Source organism: Trichomonas vaginalis, chromosome VI (assembly GCF_026262505.1).
Source record: "Trichomonas vaginalis G3 chromosome VI, whole genome shotgun sequence".
NCBI classification, from domain to species: Eukaryota; Parabasalia; order Trichomonadida; family Trichomonadidae; genus Trichomonas; species Trichomonas vaginalis.
The window spans coordinates 17,165,383-17,188,856 of NC_067208.1; the positions used below are offsets into that span (position 1 = coordinate 17,165,383).

The 23,474-nt window shown below is 34.3% G+C and overlaps 14 protein-coding genes and 6 pseudogenes across 20 annotated transcripts, besides 2 other annotated features; 6 read left to right on the forward strand and 14 right to left on the reverse strand.

Annotated features, from left to right (window-relative positions):
* Nucleotides 1-2,401: part of a mobile genetic element that runs on past the window's edge.
* On the reverse strand, nucleotides 47-686 carry TVAGG3_0881040 (annotated as a pseudogene). The gene has a single exon. A coding segment is annotated over exon 1 (640 nt).
* A 622-nt stretch (nucleotides 2,402-3,023) lies between the features above and the next one.
* On the reverse strand, nucleotides 3,024-4,176 carry TVAGG3_0881050 (annotated as a pseudogene). The gene has a single exon. A coding segment is annotated over exon 1 (1,153 nt).
* A 69-nt stretch (nucleotides 4,177-4,245) lies between these two features.
* Nucleotides 4,246-4,461, forward strand: TVAGG3_0881060 (uncharacterized protein; the record flags this gene model as incomplete). Its single annotated transcript, XM_051250440.1, has 1 exon — nucleotides 4,246-4,461. The coding sequence occupies one exon, from the start codon at nucleotides 4,246-4,248 to the stop codon at nucleotides 4,459-4,461; it is 216 nt and encodes a 71-aa protein (XP_051085915.1).
* A 3,362-nt stretch (nucleotides 4,462-7,823) lies between these two features.
* Nucleotides 7,824-8,638, forward strand: TVAGG3_0881070 (annotated as a pseudogene). The gene has a single exon. A coding segment is annotated over exon 1 (815 nt).
* A 564-nt stretch (nucleotides 8,639-9,202) lies between these two features.
* On the reverse strand, nucleotides 9,203-9,322 carry TVAGG3_0881080 (uncharacterized protein; the record flags this gene model as incomplete). Its single annotated transcript, XM_001294631.1, has 1 exon — nucleotides 9,203-9,322. The coding sequence occupies one exon, from the start codon at nucleotides 9,320-9,322 to the stop codon at nucleotides 9,203-9,205; it is 120 nt and encodes a 39-aa protein (XP_001294632.1).
* Nucleotides 9,323-9,370: 48 nt separating this feature from the next.
* On the reverse strand, nucleotides 9,371-9,598 carry TVAGG3_0881090 (SLEI family protein family; the record flags this gene model as incomplete). Its single annotated transcript, XM_001294632.1, has 1 exon — nucleotides 9,371-9,598. The coding sequence occupies one exon, from the start codon at nucleotides 9,596-9,598 to the stop codon at nucleotides 9,371-9,373; it is 228 nt and encodes a 75-aa protein (XP_001294633.1).
* A 24-nt stretch (nucleotides 9,599-9,622) lies between these two features.
* Nucleotides 9,623-9,763, reverse strand: TVAGG3_0881100 (SLEI family protein family; the record flags this gene model as incomplete). The annotated part of the gene is made up of 1 exon (XM_001294633.1): nucleotides 9,623-9,763. One exon carries the CDS (start codon nucleotides 9,761-9,763, stop codon nucleotides 9,623-9,625), a length of 141 nt encoding a protein of 46 aa, XP_001294634.1.
* Nucleotides 9,764-9,811: 48 nt separating this feature from the next.
* Nucleotides 9,812-9,952, reverse strand: TVAGG3_0881110 (SLEI family protein family; the record flags this gene model as incomplete). The annotated part of the gene is made up of 1 exon (XM_001294634.1): nucleotides 9,812-9,952. The coding sequence occupies one exon, from the start codon at nucleotides 9,950-9,952 to the stop codon at nucleotides 9,812-9,814; it is 141 nt and encodes a 46-aa protein (XP_001294635.1).
* A 48-nt stretch (nucleotides 9,953-10,000) lies between these two features.
* On the reverse strand, nucleotides 10,001-10,225 carry TVAGG3_0881120 (SLEI family protein family; the record flags this gene model as incomplete). The annotated part of the gene is made up of 1 exon (XM_001294635.1): nucleotides 10,001-10,225. One exon carries the CDS (start codon nucleotides 10,223-10,225, stop codon nucleotides 10,001-10,003), a length of 225 nt encoding a protein of 74 aa, XP_001294636.1.
* A 27-nt stretch (nucleotides 10,226-10,252) lies between these two features.
* Nucleotides 10,253-23,474: part of a mobile genetic element that runs on past the window's edge.
* Nucleotides 11,217-11,635, reverse strand: TVAGG3_0881140 (annotated as a pseudogene). Its single transcript has one exon. A coding segment is annotated over exon 1 (419 nt).
* On the forward strand, nucleotides 13,770-14,029 carry TVAGG3_0881150 (uncharacterized protein; the record flags this gene model as incomplete). Its single annotated transcript, XM_051250441.1, has 1 exon — nucleotides 13,770-14,029. A coding segment is annotated over one exon (260 nt), but the record flags the coding sequence as incomplete, so codon positions are not given.
* Nucleotides 14,054-14,647, forward strand: TVAGG3_0881160 (uncharacterized protein; the record flags this gene model as incomplete). Its single annotated transcript, XM_051250442.1, has 1 exon — nucleotides 14,054-14,647. A coding segment is annotated over one exon (594 nt), but the record flags the coding sequence as incomplete, so codon positions are not given.
* Nucleotides 14,719-14,910, forward strand: TVAGG3_0881170 (uncharacterized protein; the record flags this gene model as incomplete). Its single annotated transcript, XM_051250443.1, has 1 exon — nucleotides 14,719-14,910. A coding segment is annotated over one exon (192 nt), but the record flags the coding sequence as incomplete, so codon positions are not given.
* TVAGG3_0881180 lies at nucleotides 14,971-15,546 on the reverse strand (annotated as a pseudogene). Its single transcript has one exon. A coding segment is annotated over exon 1 (576 nt).
* Nucleotides 15,818-16,842, reverse strand: TVAGG3_0881190 (organellar and viral DNA polymerase type B; the record flags this gene model as incomplete). Its single annotated transcript, XM_051250444.1, has 1 exon — nucleotides 15,818-16,842. A coding segment is annotated over one exon (1,025 nt), but the record flags the coding sequence as incomplete, so codon positions are not given.
* On the reverse strand, nucleotides 17,936-18,748 carry TVAGG3_0881200 (organellar and viral DNA polymerase type B; the record flags this gene model as incomplete). The annotated part of the gene is made up of 1 exon (XM_051250445.1): nucleotides 17,936-18,748. A coding segment is annotated over one exon (813 nt), but the record flags the coding sequence as incomplete, so codon positions are not given.
* On the forward strand, nucleotides 18,839-19,312 carry TVAGG3_0881210 (uncharacterized protein; the record flags this gene model as incomplete). The annotated part of the gene is made up of 1 exon (XM_051250446.1): nucleotides 18,839-19,312. The coding sequence occupies one exon, from the start codon at nucleotides 18,839-18,841 to the stop codon at nucleotides 19,310-19,312; it is 474 nt and encodes a 157-aa protein (XP_051085921.1).
* On the reverse strand, nucleotides 19,607-20,279 carry TVAGG3_0881220 (KilA, N-terminal/APSES-type HTH, DNA-binding family; the record flags this gene model as incomplete). Its single annotated transcript, XM_051250447.1, has 1 exon — nucleotides 19,607-20,279. A coding segment is annotated over one exon (673 nt), but the record flags the coding sequence as incomplete, so codon positions are not given.
* TVAGG3_0881230 (organellar and viral DNA polymerase type B) lies at nucleotides 20,368-20,979 on the reverse strand (the record flags this gene model as incomplete). The annotated part of the gene is made up of 1 exon (XM_051250448.1): nucleotides 20,368-20,979. One exon carries the CDS (start codon nucleotides 20,977-20,979, stop codon nucleotides 20,368-20,370), a length of 612 nt encoding a protein of 203 aa, XP_051085923.1.
* Nucleotides 22,359-23,439, reverse strand: TVAGG3_0881240 (annotated as a pseudogene). Its single transcript has one exon. A coding segment is annotated over exon 1 (1,081 nt).

Here is a 23,474-nt window from a genome sequence, read left to right on the forward strand (position 1 = left end):
ATTATGATTCAAAGGATTATTATTCAATAATGTTAATGCTTGAATATTAAATAGCCTTAACAAAGAATTTTTCAAGTGATATTTTATATTCATCAACTATTTTATTATAAATATCATTATATGTTAAATGAAGTTCAGTTGTTGTTCCGTTCTTTGATATCTTAATTGTGCTAATATCCTTTATAGGATTTATTTTTGCAACTGTTCCGCAGCAAGAAACCTCATCATCTATGAAAAATTGAATCTTAACGTCTGAATCTTGAACATCACAAAGAATGGCGATAATGTGAATTAATGATTCATAAGGTAAAATAATTAAACCAGATTGATCAATTAAATTTATTATTGAATCATAATTATTAATTATTATATCACGGTAAATTTCATTAATTCAGAATTAATGTCTATTTTATATGGGTTATCAGAGTGGGGGGGTATGTTGGATAAGTGGGAATTTCAACAGGTTCTTTACCGGGTTCAGATAAAATGATTGGGTCTTCATTCTCCTCATTCTTCGGTAAGTCACGAGTTAATAAATTTGGTTGAGTTGCTGACCTTGTTAATTCAGGGCTAACATTAACTTTAACATTTTGAATAATTCGTGATTTATCATCATTTACGTTATAACCAACCGTAATCTCTGCTTTTGCGTTTGTGTTCTTTTGACTTGTGAAACGTCTTCTCATTTATAATTGAATAAAAAAAAGAAAAATATATTTAAAGTTTTATTTAGTTGTTACGGTAATATCCCAAGGTTCATCATTGTTTGCTTATACTTTCTTTGTAACTGCACCAATTATGTTATTGATATTGCTTTGAGTTTCTTCCAGTCTTATTTTATCATTTACAATATCTTTAATCATTTCATTACATGCATTCTTAAAACCATCTGATTTTTCTAATTTACGTCTATCACTTTCTTTAATTAAATCAAAGTTATAACCTTGTTGAGAATAAAGTGGTTTCTTTATCAATTCCTTGAACGCTTCTGAAAGTGAAGATGAAGAAATTCTTGCCACTTGAATTGGTTTAAATTCTGCTTTCATTGCTTCTTTCTGTTCATTGAACACTGGATCGAATAAAGCAACTTTAAAGAATTTCTTAGCTGGAATTTCAGGTCTAATATTTGCATATTGACCATCAAACTGATTAACATATCGTGGTAATCCATCCGGTCCCTCTTCAACAGCATTTAATTCTTCATTGAAATAAGAATATGGATAAGATGGTATGAATTATTGGACCATTTTCACCTTCTCCAATGTATTGTTTAACAGCTTTTCCATTTTCATCAAATTGCATAGGATAACGTTCATTATATGCTTTACGTTTAGGATAATCAGTATGTTAATTTATACCATTTATGACTTTAATATTTCCTTGACCATCAGTAACGAAAACTTCATTTATACCATCAGGTTTTCCATTTGGACCCGTAATGTCTGCTTCGTGTGCTTCCCAATTTGGTCCATGACGTTTGGCATATGCTTGAGCTTCTGGTAATGTTAAAACGTTTCTCATTTGTTTAACATCTTTTTGAAGACCAGCAACAATATGAATAATTCTTTCATTCCATCTGGAACTTTCATAGTTCTATTATAATGCACCCTTTTTGTTTGTCCTTGTTTTAATGGAACCTGTAGAAGATTTGCTATTTCTGTCATGTTTAATTATAAATAAAAAATAAAAATTAATTATAAAAAGTTAATCAAATTTAACCTTTTATTTAAATCAACTATTATTTTTCCATGTTCACCTAATTGTTGATATTGTGTGTAAAGTTCATTAATGCTCATTGGTAAATTCACTTGATAAAGCATAACGTTCAACTGTTGACGACTAAAACCACTGAAAATGAAAAGTGTTGATAGATTTGATTTAATGTTTGTGCTTAATGCTTTGAAGTATTGAACAGCCATAAGAATGAACACTGAATGTGTCGACATTGAGTTAATAATTGATTAAAATATGATTTCTCATTTGTTATTAGTTTTGATTTCACTGCATCATCTAGAAAAATGAGTGAATGCAAAAATTCTCTATCAAAATTTGAAATAGAAAGTGTTTCAAATAATTCATCCCGTTGTTTATCAATAATTTTATCCTCTAATCCTTGCTTCTTGATTGTATTATATAATTCTTTATACATTAAAAAGTTTTTTAAATAATCTTCTGCTTCTTCTTGTGATAAATAAATAATTGGAATTTTGATTAAATGCTTTAAAGATTCAAATGTATCATCTGAAGGTGAACCTGAACGGTTGATATAAATTAACACATGTGAATGGGGGGAAGTGTTAGCAATAATGATAATTTGTTTTAATATCGTTAATGTTTTACCTTTATTTTGTTTACCAATTGCTGCAGTGATTGAATTTAAGTAACATTCAGAATATGGAATTTTCATTAATTTTTCCTTAGATAGAGCATTTCTATTATCACTCAATGCTTCATTAATCATATCATCTACGTATGTATTATATACATCTGTTAATTCTTCAGAATTGAATCCATTTAATCAAAAATAAATTTATAATTTTAAACATTTCTATTCATCAATATTTCATCATATGAACTTCTATACTGTGGTGGTGTACCTGTTGGATGATATTTCAAACCTTCATCCGGTGTCCATGTCCAATACGTAGTCCTAGTAAACCAAACCTGAGGAGGATTTGTCACTTTGAACAGTAAGTGTCATTTTCACCCTGAATGATTGGATAAGCTTTCACTTGTACTGTAACTTGTGAGTTGAAAGTTTCTAATCCATCAAAGAATATACCCGCTCCATCACGTTGAACTGGAATAGTGCATAAGAATGAAGTTTGGTCTTTCCATGTTCTAGCTAATGGCGTGCCATTATCATCATTCAGTGGTCTAGTTAATGAGTCCTCGTATTCTTCGTGCATTCATTCACTCCATCTAAATCAGAAGCTTGAAGCATACGTGTAAAGAATATGTCGCCCACTGTGGTCATCGCTTGATCGGGGAAGTTTCTGGAATCTATAGTGACCTGAAGACCTCGAAGCATTGGATTTTCTAAAACTGTTCTTTGCATTGCATTCTTCGGAAATGTTAACACAACATCTGTAACATTATGAAGAGCGTATGAGAAATCTGAGCTAATACCTTCAGGAGTGATGCATCCTCCATTTAGTGAACGAACGTCAATATGTTGAGCTGGAATCATGAATGGATCTTCCTTACTGAATAAACGTGGTATTGCTTTAACTGATTCTTCAATTAAACCGTATCCTGGTGTAATGCATTTATCCTCTAAAACTTCCATCTTTGTGCATGAAATAATAACGTCATCAACTGTTGCGTCAGCAGATGTAGCGGCTAAGCTTGTAATTAATTTGGTAGGAAGTCCGATTTGTTGGAATTTGCGATCATATTTATAAACATGATTCATAATCTTTCATAATTTTCATCAGTTATCTTTTCATAAACGTAATTTTGTAAATCAGCAACTCTTAACGGGTCAACCTGACAAAATACTAAAGTATCCCTGAAAACATAATATTTAAGAATGATTTCACCAAATGATTTAGGATAATCATCGAACGCCTGAAATGCTAACAAATCATTTACCGGAATAATCATATCAAAAGTGATATCAACTTCTTCATTTGCTTTCTTGAAAACTTCTGAAGGGTCAATATATTTACCACATACTGAGTTATCATATTTTTGAACATTATTATATAACGAATGAACAAACTTTTTAACTTTCCTTTCTGATTTTGGTTTATATGTTGCAAATGCGAAAGATTCACGGGCACAATCCATCTGAAGATAACCGGCATCACCTCTTTCGGTTTCTACTTCTAATTGTTTAAAGCTTTGATTTGATGATTTGTAACCAACGAATAAACGCATGCATTTAAAAGCGGCATCACATGTGAAAGCTTTATTTGAAACTAGAGTTGCTTTAACTTTGCGTTTAATATATGTGTCACCTAATTGGTTCACATCATGAGCTGGATTTGTAATTCTTAAATGAGTTTGTTTATCATCAAAATATGGAGTATCAGAGTCATAGCATGAACTTTCAAGTTCTCTATAATATCTTCTACCGTCATTCTTTGCGAATATTTCATTTATCTTTTCGAATGAATGAAATACATTTCCATTAATCGGTTTAGTGTTTGGCACCAAATAGTTAGTCGTCATTTATTAATAAATAAAAAATCAAAATTAAAAGATGAAAATGAATTTTTAATTTTAATGAAATAATCAACTATGGCTGCAGGTATATTTAAGAAACTGTGGGATAAAGTAAAAAGAGGAGCGCATAAAGTTTGGGAAACAATGAAGAAGGGAGCAAATTGGATATTTAAGAATAAAGAAGCAATTAGTGACGTTGCTGAATCAATAACACCAAAAGCCGCCCCAATAAGAGAAATATTAAATAAAGGAGAAAAAGTTTATCAAAGACTTCAACCGATACTAAGATAAAAATAATATTTATTTATTTTTACTATCTATTATTTTAAGTATTCCTTCAGCTATTCCACCAATTGCGTTACCTGCTTGTGCTCCCATTGCCGGATTACCTGCTTTAGTACCTAATACTCCACCTATGATAGTTCCTGCCGTTTTCGCTACTGGTGCCAAAAAGTTTGCAACAGGTTTAATAACCTTTTTATAAACCCAACCCGCAGCTTTCTTAATTCCATCCCATAATTTTTTAAAGAATCCTGCCGCCATTTCTGATTATTTCATTAAAATTAAAAAATATATTTCATCACTTATATTCTAATTTTTATTTAATGATAAATGAAACCAATTTTAAAAATAAATGAAACAGAGGAGGAAGAAATAAACGTTGTTAAACCAATTACTGAAATAAAAATTTTTTCATCTGTTGAAGAATTTAATGACTATTATGCCAATAATAAAAAATTATTTGAAGAATTGACAACATGTAAATTGAATAAAATGTTTAAAGTTGATGGATTCAAAATTTCAAAAATAAAAGGAGTGATTAGTTTGAAATCTATTCCTCAATCAAGAATCACCTCATTAATGAAAATAGATGATTTAACAAAAAGAATAGAAATTATTGAAGAAAGAATGAATCAAATAATTGATTTCATAAATTTAAATAATCATTAGTTTCAATTTATTTTTAAAGTTTATTTTTCATTCATGACTCCATTGATTCCAATCTTTATTTTCAACAATGTTTAATTAATCGCGGAATATCTGACATCATCTATATATAGCTTCTTTTATTTCGTTATGTATGGGCTGAGTGTAAATGTCTTACGTTTACAAAATTTTTTAAATCTTGATTTATTCAAAAACGTAAGAATAAAAACCGTAAGAATCATACATTTTTTAATTCATATGTTAAAAAAAATGATACAAAATCGTTCAATATCGTATGAATTCTTACGTTTACAAAAAAAGTCACACAACCCGTCAACATATACTACTTTGTTTCTCATAATTTCTCAAAAAACACGATAACTTGATATTTGTAAATATCATACTTTATAACGTAAATAAGAACTTGACCTATTAAGAAAAGCAGTAATGAAAAGAAAATCTGAAATTCATAAAAATTACAAGTTTCTGATGACAATTAGCTTAATTAAACCAGGTACAAGATTATATAATTGTATTTTCTATCCAATTATCCATATAATATCTTATCCAGAAAAAATAACTTGATCAATACCAAATGATTTTTTAACTAGTAAATAAAGTATTTTCTTTACACACACATTGTATATCATAGTTTTTTTTTGGTTTCGCAAAACATCCGAAAACAAATATGCTATAAAAGTGACAATTTTAGCAAAACGAAACCCTTATTACAATATATTGTCCTATTGTATTGTAATTGTAAACTCCTTAGTTCGATTCCTTCATTTTATTAAATTATAAATATACAATTCTTTCTAATCTTCCTTTTTCATAATTCATTTCTCATTTAAATTCTAAATAATCTAACTCTACTAATCTAGATTTTTTCTAATATCAATTTTTCATATACAAACTCTTATTTTTTCTTTCAAAATTCCATTTTCCAATATTTTTTGAAAATTTTACATAATTTTATATATATTTTATTCTATTATTATTATACAATAATATTATACATATTAATTGTTTTAATTTTTGAATGCATACGATAATTTTTAATTCAATTTTTAAACGAATGTTTTGATGGGACGAGCTTACTGCTCATAGGCTCATCCCATCAAAACATTCCATTCAAAACTCTGGCCTTCATCGAGGCCAGAGCCAACAATTCATCCCCTCAGAGCCAAGTTCCTCGACGGTCGTCCTCATTAGGCCTGATCCGAGAGGAACTTGATTTTGAACGAAAATCACAAGCTCTGGCCTCAGGAAAAGCCAGAGCTTCGCAAACAATCCTCGGGGCCGGCTTCCTCAAAGACCGCCCTGATTCGGGGCGGCCGGAGAGGAATCCAGTCCCGAGAGAACGTCCATACGAAGCTCTGGCCTTTTCCGAGGCCAGAGCTTGTAAATACAATCCGCAGGGCCGAGAAGAGAGGAGATCGTCCACATCATTGACGATCTCCTCTCTTCTCGGCCCTGAAAGACATGCAAATACAGGCTCTGGCCATAGCAAAGGCCAGGGCATGGCTTACAATCAAATTTGCCGAATCTCAGGAGATCGTTCAAATCACGGACGGTTTTCCCTGAGATTCGGCAAAATAAGTCAAATTACAGTTCTAGAAAGGCTAGAAGGGGGCCCTGACCTTGAGAAAGGACCCCCTTCCCGGTCTTTCTGGCGAACTTTGGTTCGCATTGCAAGTGTCTGCTGCGAATCCGGGGCTGAGCAGCAGACACTCGCAATATGTCGCGGCAAGTGCACCTGTGGTGCCAGAATGCACTTGCCGCGACAATTGCGAAATGCAAAGATGATGCCGGAAGGAGCGGCAATACTGGCAAAAGCCACTCCTTCCGACACCAGAAAGACTAGAAGGGGCCCTGACCTTGAGAAAGGACCCCCTTCTCGGCCTTTTTTGTTAAATTTAAGATTATTTCAATTGCAAAATTATTTCAAAATTCATAATGGATAGTACCATACGAAGGTGCAAGTCATAGCAATGGTGCACCATCAATATAAGCCCCATTGCTATGACTTCACCTCGGGATAACCTCGATGGGAGGAAAAGTGGAGCAATTCGAAACATTGCTCCACTATACAAGTTCTTGTAAGGATAGGTATATAGTTACCACATCCTTACAAGAACTGTTCCTCGCTTCGAGGTTTTGTCTTGTGATTGTGTGTGCTGTGCCATCCAATGGACAAACGGATAGCACAGCACACACATACTAGGCATGATAACCCTTCCTATGAATTAGGACGCGATAGCCCTGACCTCACCCCGGGATAACTTGCATTTGTACTCATATCCCGATCAATAACATAATTATATCAAGACACACCTACCACTACATAATATAGCATTATATCAACACAATACTAATATATAATGTTAAAAACACACAAATTGATGATATTCATAATATAAATTGGACCAAAGATCTATATTGAGACATAACTATTATCAAACCTTTATATATAGGAAACATACATTGCACCTATAGAATATTGAATGAAAATTAGATGGTTCTAAAATTCGATATCTGATGCTGACCCAAGGTGGTCCTCATTCCTATATATGTTCATCTATACCTAATGTCCTAATATTCATCCATATACATGTTGGGTCTATCTCCATCAGAAGGGTCCATGCTGAAGTGTGGGTATTCAATTTCCACCCAACGGTTCAGCACGCCTCACAGGGGTCTGTACCATCTTTGCAGATGGTACAACTATGAAGCCAATGGTGATACTTCCACAAAAGAAGACCCTTGATGCGGAATTGGAAGATCTGGACGCCTTTTTTGTTCGCTCCGAGAGTGGATGGATGAACAAATACCTTTTTATGGTATACTGTATCATGTTCATCTGCAAAGTACAGGAGAAAAGGTCTCAAATGAATGTGTTTGATGCCCAGGTACCTTTTCTCCTAATTGTAGATGGTCATCCATCCAGGCTCTCTTTCTTGGCCGTTCGCCTCTTGAGCGCCTTCAATATCGAGCTTCTTGTTCTCCCAGGCCATACATCTCATATCTTACAACCTCTTGATGTTGGGATTTTTTCTCCCTTGAAGGCCCAATTCAAGAAGTTGTTTGATATGGCGACTATCCGGTACGATCAGCAAGGGCATATGGTGATCAATTATGTATGAACGCCAGAGAACTGCGCTATATCATGGTTCGCAGCTTCCTTGATGCATGTAGTGTGTCTTGCACAGCTACAAACATCGAAAATGCTTTTAAAGCAACAGGAATCTATCCATTGGATATGAACAAACCTCTTGCTTCCAGATACATTGTAGCAAATGGAGTTCCTCCTGCAAGGCCCAATTTTGTCAACGACAAAGTCCTTACAGATCCAAATGTGATGATGCAAGTCTTCCAAATGGAATATGGACGCCCCATGCAGCAACAGGATTGGTATTTCAATCTGTTTGTGGCTATGCAATCTGTTTTGGCCTGGAATGGAGCATATGGCCAGGTTCTTAGTCGTGAGTTACATCTCCTTTATCCTACTGCAGGTGGATTTCAAAAAATCCAATTAAAATGATATAAATCTGAGGAGCTCCAGGGTGAAGAGGAATTGATGAAGAAAAGAAGCAGCTGCATAATGGAGTGAGGAAGCATCTTGATGAAGAGAGGAAGCACCTTGATCAAGAGAGGAAGCACCTTGATCAAGAGAGGAAGCATCTTGATGAAGAGAGGAAGCACTTTGATGAAGAGAGGAAGCATCTTGATCAAGAGAGGAAGTACTTTGTTGAAGAGAGGAAGCATCTTGATGAAGAGAGGAAGCACCTTGATCAAGAGAGGAAGCACTTTGATTTAGAGAGGAAGCATCTTGATGAAGAGAGGAAGCACTTTGTTGAAGAGAGGAAGCACCTTGATCAAGAGAGGATACTTTGAAGAAGAGAGGAATCACTTTGTTGAAGAGAGGAAGCATCTTGATGAAGAGAGGAAGCATCTTGATCAAGAGAGGAAGTACTTTGTTGAAGAGAGGAAGCACTTTGATTTAGAGAGGAAGCTGCATGATGAAGAGAGGAAGCACTTTGATTTAGAGAGGAAGCATCTTGATGAAGAGAGGAAGCACCTTGATGAAGAGAGGAAGCACTTTGATTTAGAGAGGAAGCATCTTGATGAAGAGAGGAAGCACTTTGAAGAAGAGAGGAAGCATCTTGATGAAGAGAGGAAGCATCTTGATCAAGAGAGGAAGTACTTTGTTGAAGAGAGGAAGCATCTTGATGAAGAGAGGAAGCACCTTGATCAAGAGAGGAAGCACTTTGATTTAGAGAGGAAGCATCTTGATGAAGAGAGGAAGCACTTTGTTGAAGAGAGGAAGCACCTTGATCAAGAGAGGAAGCATCTTGATCAAGAGAGGAAGCACTTTGTTGAAGAGAGGAAGCATCTTGATGAAGAGAGGAAGCACCTTGATCAAGAGAGGAATCACTTTGTTGAAGAGAGGAAGCATCTTGATGAAGAGAGGAAGCATCTTGATCAAGAGAGGAAGCTGCATGATGAAGAGAGGAAGCACTTTGATTTAGAGAGGAAGCATCTTGATGAAGAGAGGAAGTACTTTGTTGAAGAGAGGAAGCACCTTGATCAAGAGAGGAAGTACTTTGAAGAAGAGAGGAATCACTTTGTTGAAGAGAGGAAGCATCTTGATGAAGAGAGGAAGCATCTTGATCAAGAGAGGAAGTACTTTGTTGAAGAAAGGAAGCACTTTGATTTAGAGAGGAAGCTGCATGATGAAGAGAGGAAGCACCTTGATGAAGAGAGGAAGCATCTTGATGAAGAGAGGAAGCATCTTGATGAAGAGAGGAAGCATCTTGATGAAGAGAGGAAGTACTTTGTTGAAGAGAGGAAGCATCTTGATGAAGAGAGGAAGCACCTTGATCAAGAGAGGAAGCACTTTGATTTAGAGAGGAAGCATCTTGATGAAGAGAGGAAGCACCTTGATGAAGAGAGGAAGCACTTTGTTGAAGAGAGGAAGCTGCATGATCAAGAGAGGAAGCATCTTGATCAAGAGAGGAAGCTGCATGATGGAGTGAGGAAGCATCTTGATCAAGAGAGAAATCACTTTGTTGAAGAGAGGAAGCATCTTGATCAAGAGAGGAAGTACTTTGTTGAAGAGAGGAAGCATCTTGATCAAGAGAGGAAGTACTTTGTTAGTTAGTATGGTTAAGTTGGGTACTGTGGCACTGCGCGCCTCCGTACACCACTTAACGGTTTTGACACTTTACGAAACCGGTAACGTATATTTTACAACACAAACGACAACACTAACCTAACCTTAAATATTTACAAAACCACCACCCACTTCACTTCACTAACGAACTCACTAATGTAAAAAAATAAACGTTCTCACTATCGTTCTCACTAACGACTTCACTAATGTTCTCATAAATTTTCCTCAATATCTTCATCATCAGTGTTAACCCTATTGTAGTCATACTTGAAGTCATAAACTTTCTCTAACTTCTTAACGTACAATTTACATAACTTACCTTCGTCATCATATGGTTTAATGATATAACTATTTCTATCTTTATACACAGTCAATGAAAAGTCAACTGGTCTCGGATGTATTTGAAAGAACATGTTATGCTCAGGAAGGAAGAATAAATGTTTAAATGTATGTTTGTTATATTTTTCGATTTGTATGAGTTGCTTTTGTTCTGTCATTTACATCCAAATAAAAATTTTCAGTAAATAAAAAATAAACTTAAAAATTAATGATATCACCACCCTCACACGTATGAAAACATAGCACAAAAATAAATTTAGGTGAAGTGGTGAGATCTCACCTCTTTTTTCGCCTGTTTTTTCACCCTGTTGAATTCATTGCTTTATAACTCTCTTCCTTTCTCCAACTCTTCTAACTTCTTCTTAAGTTCAGCAATGTTGTCCTCATGAAGTTTAATCTTCCTTAATATACCTTCTCTATCTAATGGTTGCTTTATCTTTCTAAACTGAACTCTACCATCCTTCATAGTATGAACGTAAAAACCTTCTGGAACCGCTCCTGATTTAATGTATTCTACCAAAAACTTTTGTTTCATTGCTTCAGTGACTTTATTTGTCATTTCAATCAAATAAAAATTTTAATATTAAATAAAAATAACGTTATTTTTTCAGTAAGGAAACGCAGGAGTTTTACGATTTATTTGAGGAGTAGGTTCTGGTTTAAATGTTGGAGTCGGTTTAGGAGTTGACTTTTGAACAGGAGTTTGTACTTTCATAGGTTCAGGAGTCATTGAAGGTTTTGCTTGTGAAGGCGTTGGTTTTGGCGAAGGTGTTGGAGTTTGTTTAACTTCAGCTACTTCAGTATTATTTACAACATTTGCTTTGTTTCTTTTCAACATCATAACTGCTCCTGCTGTAGCTAGCAACCTAGTGGGAGACCATATCTTATATAAGGACTTGACCAAATGCTATTTTTGACAGGAGCTGGTGGAACACCTAACCTTGGTGAGACTGCTCTTTGCCATTGTGCAGCTCGTAAGAAATATTCAATAGGTGCTCCATAATCGTTTGGTAAAGTTTGTTTCATAGATGGTGAAGGTTCACGAGAGCTTGATGAAGAACTCATTTATAAGCTTTAAAAATAAACGTTCATCCTTTATTCCTCACTGTCGTCCGTAGCTAAGTTATAGTCATCTAATCTTATTATGGGATGCCATTAGCACGCACCTGAATGGCAAAGCAACAATCCTCATAAATCCAATAAGTGGCTTTGGTACATTTTCAGTTGCTAGTTCAATAGGTCCTTTAACAGACAATTTGTATGTTATTGGAGCAGTAGATGTTTGACCTTGCTGGAAGCAAAAGTCCACTTCTGTTGGAAAACCACATAAGAAATGTGTGTTGTCATAGCTATCCCATTTATGTTCCACACTACCATCATCCACCAATGACCTCATAACATCTTCATTAAATCCTATCATATCATTGTTTGTATTGCAAGCGTTCGCAACCATTTCATAAAATACAGGTCCATATGATTTTTCAGGTTCTGCAGGCATATTTCCATAAGCTCCCATGGAAAGCTGAAGATATTTAAACTTAGGGTTCTCAAAATTAACATAATAGTTGTCTTTCTTTCTAAATAGTGCCCAAATACTTTTAACATTAATAGGCGTATAAGCTGCTGTAAATGTTGCACTTGAACTATCTGTATTCTTTGAGAATGAACCGTCCATAGGAATCCAATCCATAACTTTAACAGGAAAACATAAAGCCTCGTTTGTATAATGTTCTACAAGTTCTGTATAAATGTTAGGGTCTAAAGAGAATGACTTTGGATGAATGAAACATTCATTAAAATCCATCTTTGTTCGAAATAGTTGCTGGGTTACAGTTGTAATAGTAACTGTTCCACTAGCTTCTACTGCCTTCGTTATCATAGTGAATGGTTCATTCCATGGAACAAATTTATTTGTCGGTGGATTTGAATCTGAAGCAAATGCAACTTTAAGAGTTGGATTGAAAGCAATGATATCATTTACAGATATAGATGTGCATTGTAAGGCGTCGCTACTGAACTTTACTTTAAGCTGAATGTTTCCTGCAAAAGCTGGAATAAATCGAATAGCTTCTAATGGAAGGAATCTTCTAACAGGAATTCTTAAACGAAGCTTAAAATCAAATGATTTTCCTGCTGTAATTGGACCACTAACAATTTGTCCTGTTCTGCATGTTCCCGAATGACTCCATACATCTTCATGTCGAGTCTTTGAGAAAACATCTACTTTCTTTATTTGTTCGGTAGTTTGTGAGTTTGAAGTTATATATGCTTCTTCTCTTGCGTTGTCTTGAGAATATACGATACGACCATTTGCAAGGATTTGATATCCAGCAACTGCATAGAAAGCGTCATCGAAACCAATCCAAAATCCTGGTGGGTTTGTTTTATTGGAACCTGAACCAATTTCTTTATCTACAATAAATTGACCTTCCATTTTATACGTAATGAATGTATTGTAAAGGTCCAACATATTTTCACCAGGAGGTGAGAGATTGAATGTTACCCATGTGTTATCTTTAGCAGTTCCAGGTTGTGATGGAATCTTTGCGTCAGAATATTTTCTATTAGTGTCACCAATTTGAACTGCATTGTCTATGATATCGAAATATGAGCGAATCTGATGAATATGCTCTGCTGGAGTAAATTCGTTTAACTGTTCGTTCTGCATGTATTTACTTCAGATAAAAATATCTATTTACTTCATTATTCTCACTCTTCTTCTTGGCATTCGTGGTGGAAGTTGTTTCTTGACATTTTCAATGAATGTTTCTCTTTTGTCTCAACTTCTTTCACTGGCGGGTCAGGATTCTTTGACTCGGTTTGTTTTTCAATGAAATTCACGAACTTTGCAATAAGCTCTTGGTTCGTTATTGAAAGTACATCTGGCTTCTTTTCTTCTGGTTCTATTGACTTTTCAGTTTGAACAGAAGGTTTTATATGGGCTTCGCCTCTGCCATGCACCTTAATTGTCGCTTTCTGCATTCGCTAATGGAACCTTTCTTTTTCTTACGTATATTTTACCATCTTTACTCTGACTTACGTAATAGAAAGGATGTTGTATTCCTCTTGCGTCATTTAATATAATAGACTCTCGCTCTGATTTTGACAAGCTCATTTTACATCGGTTAAAGTTTTAATTTTGTTTTTTATCTGCAGTCAAATGACTCAGACAAGCCCTACGGACAAGACCCAAGGGGTCATAGATGTTGAAGCATTGAAGAAAGAAATTCGTGAGCAAATTTTATCCGAACTGAAGGAACAAAAACAAGAACAAAAGCCAGAGAGACCAAAGAGAAAACTTAGTGAAAAACAACTTGCTGCATTAGCTGCTGGAAGACAAAAGAACCCAGACTACTGGCGAAAAAAGCTAGAGAAGAAGCTGAAGCAAAAGCTAAAGAAGCTGAAGCAAAGAAAGAGTAAATGGTTTATTTTTATCCGAATTAAATGTATAGACAAATACCTTTATCTGTTGCGTTCAGTAGTGAAAACCCTGACGTCAAAATAAAGGGGAACAGAGTAACGTTTAAGTTTCCAACAGACTGGATTGTGAACATAAATGAAGAGAAGTACATTGGCATAACATCTATGTATATAACACGTGCTTTCAGAAAGGTTGACTTTATACTTCAAGTCGAGATAGAAAATGACGAACAGTCTTTAAGCGCCCAAAACATTCACATATACAAATACTTTAAAGACGATACAACATTGCAACAATGTATGATTTCATTTAATGAAATGTTCGAGAAAAAGTTTAACATTGAAGTACAAACTTTACAGCCTTTACGTGAGTTTCTTGCACAACTGAAAGAAGAAGGTAGTCAGCCACAACTTATAGACTTTCATTATGAATTTAATGAAAATGAAGATGGAACTCATGACTGTCAGTTTGTTGTATTCTCACCATTCAATGAAGTCGCTAAAAAGAAAGAAAATCCATTACGTATAAGATTTCAAATCTCTGAACCAAGTGATGATTTCAAGAATGTTTTCAATTATGATGCAATGCTTCCGAGGAAAAATGAATTTTCAAAGATTGTAACACCTGGCATTTGGGATAGAAAGCAAGCTATATTATATTCAAACTTAAGTAAGGGAGTTGAAAATGAGTTCATCGTCATACAAGAACTTCACCACTTCCTAACCCTAAATACTATAAATTAACTGGCTTCAATCGTGAGTTTTGGATAGACATGTTCTCCACTCATGACCATAACTGCCCAGTGTTCTTACCTCCAGACCATAAGGACTGTCTCTACATTGAAGCACAACTCTTAAACTCTACCATCGCAGTATTGTAAATGACCACATGGGCTTATTTTTATCACGAATGACATCATTGCTGACAAAAATAAATGACCTCAGAACTTCAACTTACGAATAAAGCTTGTTTTAGTCGTTATTGAGAAGTTAAACTTCTCTTCAAAGCAAGGTTGACATGACTTACATAAGTCAAATCCAATCTCTTGACCGTCATAAAGTGCTTTGTAAAGTTTCATTAAACTGAACTCAGAGTCTTTGTCATATGTTCCTTGCGGAACCATTAAACCTTTATCTTCATCATAGAATCACTGAACAGAGTCAGGAAACATTTCATTAGCGGTTAAAGCAATAACATCTTGCTTCACGCCTTTCATTCTGCAGTGAAATGCAACTTCATTTAAATCATTCGTGAGTAAGTCTATGTAAGTCTTCTTTCCACAAAATATTGACTTGTATGCTAAACTTTGTTTTCCAGGTGTGATTTCTGCAAAGTCGCTATGAAATTGACCAAGGTTTTTACCAATGAGAACTCTTCCATAACGTTTCTCAAACTCTTCAGCTAAACGAGGGATATCTTCATTGTAGAGATGCATACTGTCCGTATCGCTATAAAAGATGTCCATTCCTAAGTCCTCAGCAGTACAGAATACTTCACACATTATTCTCTTCGACATAGACAGAATGTTAACACCAAGTGGACAGAAGTTAAAGTGTCTGCAAATGCTTTTCGTTAGCTTGAAAATAGTTTTATCTGAACCATCCAAACCTTCGAACTTCACTATATGGTTGTAGTTTCTGATGGCATATCTTATAGCATCTTTGTCATTTACTATGGTTATTTTTGACTCAATAGGAGATAGAATAGTTTTGCCATAAATACTGTTCAGAATGAGCTTTATATTTTCTTGCAAAGGATTTCCTTCTTTCTTATACTTTAACCTTAACTCAAACAACTTCTTTACTTCATCTCTTATTCTAATATCTCTGTTTCCATCGTAATAGTATCCTTGCAACACTTCACATTTGACACCTTGATATTTTATGAGGTCTTGTAATGTTATATGGTCAACATACATTAAACAGCAAGTGTTTGAACTTCTGGGAACGTTAAGTTCTGGATTTAGTTCAGGGTCACAAACTATTAAAGGAAAGTGTCTATGTATTCCAATCTCTGTTATCTTAATGAGAACAAAGAAGCCAGACATAAACTTTTCACCAATGGGTTCCTTTTGGTCGTCATCGAATAAATGTCTCATGAGATACTCTGTGCTTAACATTTCTTTCTTCATAACCTTTGGAATTCCTTCTAAAGTATAAAGTCTTGCTATAGCTGATGGATATAATGAAACAGCGTCGAAGTCAGCAATGAGTTTCTTTTCGCTCTTTTGTTTAATGTTATCTGACAGCATACATCTTCCACCTTGAATACAGCGTGAAATAAATTCTCTTGGTTTATTTGAGAGGTCATATAAATTTCCATTCGGGAAGTACACTCTGTTCTCAAACAATTTGTTAGCAATTGAACAAATACTAACATAGTCATAAACGTTTAAATCAAATTCTTTCAATATGTCATTGCGGAACTTAACAAAACCTTCTCTTAAAATTCTTACATCTTGTTTGCAATAAAATGCGCTATACTTTTCTAAGTCGAAGTGGTTTTCATCTATTCTGCAACCTTTGATGGAATTTATGTTTTTCATGAATGTATCTGCATCCCGGATAAACTTACATGCTTCAGAAATGACACCAGTTCTGTTGTCATTTGCTAACAAAACACTGCTGTAGTAGTTATATGGAAATACTTCTTTCGGTCCTGTTTGTAAGTTAAACATAGCAGGAAATAGTTTAAGCTTCTTATTTATAACACTGTAAGAGTCTTTTATAATAATTGCCCTTCCTTTATATAAGCCAGTTATTTGCATTGTTCGTGAACCTTTAATGATGGGAGTTCCTTTCACTTCTGTCATGTGTCTTAAGATGAAGTTTATATCATAACTGAGGTTATGGAAATATATTAAACTCTTGTCAGGAAGTCGTTCCAAAAATTCTGTTGCACAGTTCTGACCCCAAATGCTTTCACTCACTGAACCATCTTCACTGTCGTAACATATGTTAAAAGCTTTATGAAAGCCATCGGTACTGCACTCAAAGTCAGCAAAGAAAACGTGCTCAGGAATGAACTTGCACTTATTTTTATTTACTTCTTTTGACTCGGCTTTCTTCTTCAGTTGTACACAATACTTTGGAGCATATGTCAAATCTTTAAATGGTGCAAGGTTCTGTTTATATAAGTCAGTCGTATATGTGAAAAGTTCTCCATAAGAAATAGGTTCGAAATATTTGCACTCCCACAATGTTTTCATAACATCCCATAACGGTGTTGTTCTATCATAACGAACTACATATTTATCTTCTCTCTTTGTATAAATCTTCATTTGTTTCTCAATGTTCATTCCACCACAAGTCTTCAGATTTCTATTGTAATTTCGACGAAATATGTTGTCATTGGTAATCTTTCATTTAGCATGTAGTGGTCTTCAACAAGAAGTAAGTCAATAGTTCGAACAGTTTCACATTCTTTTGGTATGTATCTCTTTATTTCATTATGTCTTGAGTCATTGAAATAACCAATGGTAACATTAAATGCTATACCTGTTGCGTCAGAAATTTCTTGTACTTTACTTTGAGGAAAGTCTCTAACACGAATGACTTCTCTCATGTGGTCAATAGTTTCTCTCATTTACTCCAGCCTGAATGCAAGCATAAACGAAGCAGTTATCTTCTGTCATAAGTGCTGCAGTTCTTTTCAATTCATTGAAGATTTGGTAGCGCTTCAAGATTTATAGGTAATGTGCAAAGATACTTCCAGAACTGACCGCTTCTCTTCTTATAAAACTTCTTTTCACCATTATCTTTCCAAAAGCTTTCTATAAGTGCTGGGTTTCCTGTTTGCTTAAGAGCTTCCAAAATGGCTTTCTGGTCATTTGTCAGTGTGCTTTCATCTCTATATGGTCTCTTTTTTGGTTTGCCTTTCTTTACATCTGACATCGTTAAGCCTTCATATTCTGTTAAATCATACATCTTTATTTCAGTAAGATTCTTTATGTTTGTCAAGAAGAAGTCATAGTGCATTTCAACAATACCTGCAGCATTTGCTTCTATCTCTGATATAAAGTTCTCCTTCAAGAGCTGATGTAGTAATGTTCCAATATTATTGAGGTTTAACGTAGAACATTCATACTTTCCACCAAGTTTATAACATACCATCCATCTCTGTTGTGAGTTTATTTTAATTTTCTCTAAGAGTCTCATGAAAACCTTACCGAAATGTTTGTGTAAGTAGTCTCTGTTTGGTTCATCTAAAGCTTCGATGTTAAAGTCAATGAGTCTATTGCCTGACTTCACATTTCTCTTCCTATTCTCTTCATCTTTCTTTAACCATCTCTCACCTTCTTTTGGTTTGTCGTCAATGGAACGAATGACATCGTTAGCTTTGCGAACTTGTTCTATAGCACTTTTAAACATCTCTCTTCTCTGTTGTTTCAGTGTGTCGTCTCTTCTTCTTGTTTCACCAACGTTTGCATTTGTTATGTCAAACATTTCTCTTCTTACTTCATGAGGTACTGAACGTCTATGATATAAGTCAATAGCAACGTCATTTAAAGGAAATGCTCTTGCATGGACTTCGTCCTCGCCGCGTTGCGGCTTTATGAACTCATGAATTCTATCATAACTTATTGCACCATTATAGTCTTTAATGAAGTCAGCGAGTGCTTTTTTGTTTGTTGCGTAATGTTTTGCAACATCTATGTTAGCTTCTGTAAGAAGTTGTTTTATTTCCGAGTGTTCTAACTTAGACAACTTCCGATACATTTTTAGTAGGAAATAAAAAAATATTTTTTGAAAAAATTAGATTAGATTTTTTTTAAGTTATTTTCAAAATAATTTAATATTTTTATTTTAATGAAACACATGCAAGATTGCAAGTTCTTTTCATACAATGCTCTCGCTACTGCCATCAAGAATGAGTTCAATAATGCTTCAAATGTTAATGTTATCTTTAACAAGAAGTTTGTGAAAGAATCTAAGTTTGGTCAGTATGTCAGACCATTAGCTATCGTCATTGACCGCAAACGTTATACTTCACAAGAGTTAGCAGTAGTTTTGAAACAAAAGAGTTTCTTCGTGAATGTCAAAGATACTCATTATACTGTTATAAAGAACTCTAATATTGACTTCTTCAGTATTGTTTTAAATCTTTCCGAACAGAAAGAATATAAGAAGGGTGAAACATCTGTGAAATATTATCCTTCATCTCTGAAGACAATAACGAACAAAGATGTTATACAGAAATTCTTACCAAAGGTTGAAGAAGCTTCTATTGACATTGACGAAGGAAGTGAAATGGTTGAAGAAATAGACCCTGAAGCTATTTAAGCAAAAATATATTTTAGGTGAAGAGGTGAGATCTCACCCGTTTTTTCACCTCTTTTTTCACCTCATTCTCTCTTCGTTAATGTTGTCGTGACTTCTTCGTTAATGTTGTCGTGACTTCTTCGTTAATGTTGTCGTGACTTCATTCTTCCTCTTTGAAGTTATCGAAATATTCTGTTATTTTTTCCTTCAGTAATGTTAAGTCTTCTTTGAATGTAAGTATTGTGCAACCTTTGATGTCATAGTGTGTTTGAGGAAGAGTATTTTTGACAATTTCCTTTATTTGCTCATTCGGTGTCATTGAAATTGGTAAGTTTTCACGATAGAACCAGTTTCTGTCAGATTTGTAAATCTTAGCAAGGTCATAAAAGCTTTTGTTGTTTCTTCTGACTAAATGCAACATAACCATATCTCTGTCTTCTTCTTTCTCCAACTCTTCAGTATATATCATATACTTATAACTCTTTTCCTTTCCTTTTGGTACTGAACGCGGTATTCTTTTCTGTATGCTTTTGTCTTTGGATTCAATGACTTCATCTTTTGCTTGAAGTTTCTTTTCCATCTCTCCACGTTCTGCTTTATATAGTTCATCTAACATCATGAAAATATAACAAGCATAACGAGGTGAAGCCCATATTGCTACAGCGTTTACTAAAAGTCTATGAACATAATAACCTTTCAAACCAGGAGCCAAATTCTTGCGATTTTCGTACGGAATCTCTTCTCTCGGTTTTCCGAGGGAAGCAATCATATGAGGAAATTCTTCTAAAAGTTCTTTTGTCTGTTGGTTTTCAAACCAATGATATGCTTGTTTTGTAGAACGAAGAGCATTCATTATACTTTGCATTTGGTACATGTCATCTTTGACTGAACGAATGAGACGTAACTGTTTGTTATACTGTATGTACTCGTATTCTTCATTTATGGCTTCATGAACGATAGCAATTGTTGTGTTCTCTGATGTTGTCATTACTGTCTTTACATACAAAATAAAAAAATAAATAAAAATAAAACTAACTTTATTTTCTGACTTTCACAAAAGACCAAAAATAAACGCTTTACATGTATTTTTCAGCAACTTCGTCAAATAATTTTATAGCTTTATCTATCTCATCTACTTCAAACGTTTCTTTACCTTTCGTGGGAGCACCATACATTTTCTCAAAAACTTCAAGCAGTTCTGTTTCAGCAGCTCTCATATCATTAACAAACACAACCTTGACTCTATTGACTGTACTGTCATATCTTTGAGTTATATTATATGTCCTTCCTATCTTATATCTTTTTGTGTTGAAGTCCTTCGGTTTCTGAACGATATAAAGTAAGCCTTCACTGCAACGTTCCGTATCGAATGAACCATATGTTATGAAGTTATATCCAACAACTGGGTCTAACCATAACAAAACTATTGGTATAAGACTTTTGTCTATAAGATATGCTCTTGTTCCATGAAATGCTACTGATATCATAAGCTCAGGATTTCTTGTCAAAATTTTCTGAGTTGAAGCATTTCTAACCCAGTCGTTTGTTTTCTTTCCAGATGGAGATATAATGTCTGACAAAGAATATTTGTTGTATTTCTTTGAGTATCTTACGTTTAAATCACCTATTCTAACCACTTTGGTGTCATTGTCTATCTTTCTAACTGTTTCAAACTCAATGTTTGTCATTACTGTCTTTACATACAAAATAAAAAAAATAAATAAAAATAAAATTAGCGTTATTTTTCTAACTAATGAAATTCATTATTTTTGTGCTGAATTCAATAAAAATAATTTTTAGGTGAAGAGGTGAGATCTCACCTTTTTTTCACCTAATTTTTCACCTCTTTTTTCACCTCTTTTTTTCACAAGCGTTTTACATTAATTGTACGATGTATATTTGAAATCCTAAACAATTTCGTAGCTTCAATTTCTTCTTTTAGTACATCGAATGTTTTAATCATGCCGAAAGTCTCTTTATATTTCTTCTTGACGTCAGACAGAAGGAAATCTTCTGCAGTTGGATAGTTTTTGTTCAGAAATGTCAACATATCCATTTTATCTTCTGCTGGCTTTTCTGCTTCTTTCTTTAAGTCTGCATAGTCGTTTCGCATTCTTTCTATCTCTTTGACTGAATAGTTATATTTTCTTATTGCTGCTTTACATTTTGAACATTGCGGATTCATTTTTGCGTTATACATTGAAATAAAACCAGCTAGAACAACTAAGGCGTCAATGGTTTTCTTTAACTCAAAAGCTGCTGGTTTTAACTGTTCATGCCATACCTTACCTCTTCTATCTTTATCTCTTATTTCCCAACACATTTTGCAACTAATGAAACAAAGTTATCGTATGTCTTAAACTCCACCGATTTATATGTCAGAAATATTTTTATAAACCATGTCGCAATCTTTGTCCATAACTTTATGGTTGCAATGATATCCTAGAAACTCATAATTTACTTTACGTATGAATTTCTTTATTTCTACTGAGTCAGTTGGTTTCACTTCTATTTCGTCGAATTCAGGAATAGTTAGTTTTTGTTGTTGGATTTCAGGCAATTTGGGTAAATGGTCAATAATGTCCTGCATTTCATAAAGATATTGTTCATTTGTTTCATCTTTCGCACTACAGTCTAAATTACTTGTTAAAAGTTCTTGCTTTATCTTCTGGATTTCTGTTTCAAAAGTATATGAAGAAGGAATAAAGCTTTTCATCTCTACCAACATTGACGTAGGATTCATGACTAGCGAGTTTGGTGCTGTAGTTGTTTGAATTGTTGTTGTGCCGATTGTTGAAATCATATCTTTTATACAAAATAAAAAAATAAATAAAAATAAAACTAACTTTATTTTTCTATCTTAAGGAAATTCATGAAAATTCACGAGAAAGCTAAAGCAATCTGAGCCGCTAAGCGGCGAGGGTGAAAAAAACAGGTGAAAAAACGGGTGAGATCTCACCTCTTCACCTAAAATATATTTTTGGTGTAAATTTATGTTAAAATAAATGGTACCATTAATAATCATGACTGTTCTCATTCATGTCTGATTTACATCTAATGAAAAAGTTTAGAAGAATTTTCTTATTCTTTCTGGCTTATTTTTGTCTTTCCAGTACTCCCGCTCTAATGGTCCCAGATGTGTTGGCTTTGACTCTCTCAAGTTCTTAGATGGTATAACATCTTCAACGCCTCCTTCATATCTTACTTTATAAGTGTCATCGTTTATGTTATAGCCAAGTATTTCAATAACCACTCCTCGCTTTGCTTCGTCAATGGTTTCAGCAAGTTTGCCATTACTACTTTCGACTAATTTATGACGAGGGTAAAACGCAATAGAGTCGTCAGCAGCTTTTATAAGATATCCATTACCTTGCGTAGAGTCTATATATAGTTTCTACTTAACCTTAAACGTTTCTTTGTCAACGGTTTGTCGTCAAGAACTACACGAACTTTTGTACCAGGAATGAGGGTAAATTGTGTTGAATTTCTGATATTTTGTGTTTGGCTTCGTTTCTTTTGTATATACTTTTCTTCTTGTTGTTGTGTCATTGAATTTGGTGTATGCCTGTTGTAGAATGTGTTGAGGAATTGTAAACTTCGGTGAAATGTTTCATTGTTTCTTCGGTAAAGTCTCGCTCTTGGTTTAAATCTCTGAGCGTTCTTATGAAGCGGTTTATGATGCCGAGTATGTTATGGTTATGGTCTTCAGTAGTGTAGTGAGTTATGTTATGCTTAATGAGAAAATCTGTGATTTCATTGCTGAGGTATGCACTGTCTTGGTCTGATGTTAAAGTACTTGGGCTATGTTCTGCTACAAACTTTTGTAAAACTCTTAACACTTCACGAGTTCCTTTATTTTTCATTGGATATGCATATGCTTTACGAGTGTTAACATTAATGAAGATGAGGAATGGTTTATGTCCTCCTTTTCTGCTTTGAATGAGAGTGTCAAATTGGTATGCGTCAGGAGCGTTGGAGTAAATTGGTAAAAAGTAGTCGTAAGGGTTTATTTTTGTTTGATGTACAACATTTTTGTCAAAGAACCTTTTCACTTCAGCTCTGTTAGTAAATCCCCAACTCTTTGCAGCTTCATTGAACTTCTTAAATGACCTCCATGGATGTTGTTCGAATACTTCTTTCAAGCTCATTTATGTAAAGTTAAAGATTTTATTCTAGGCTCAAG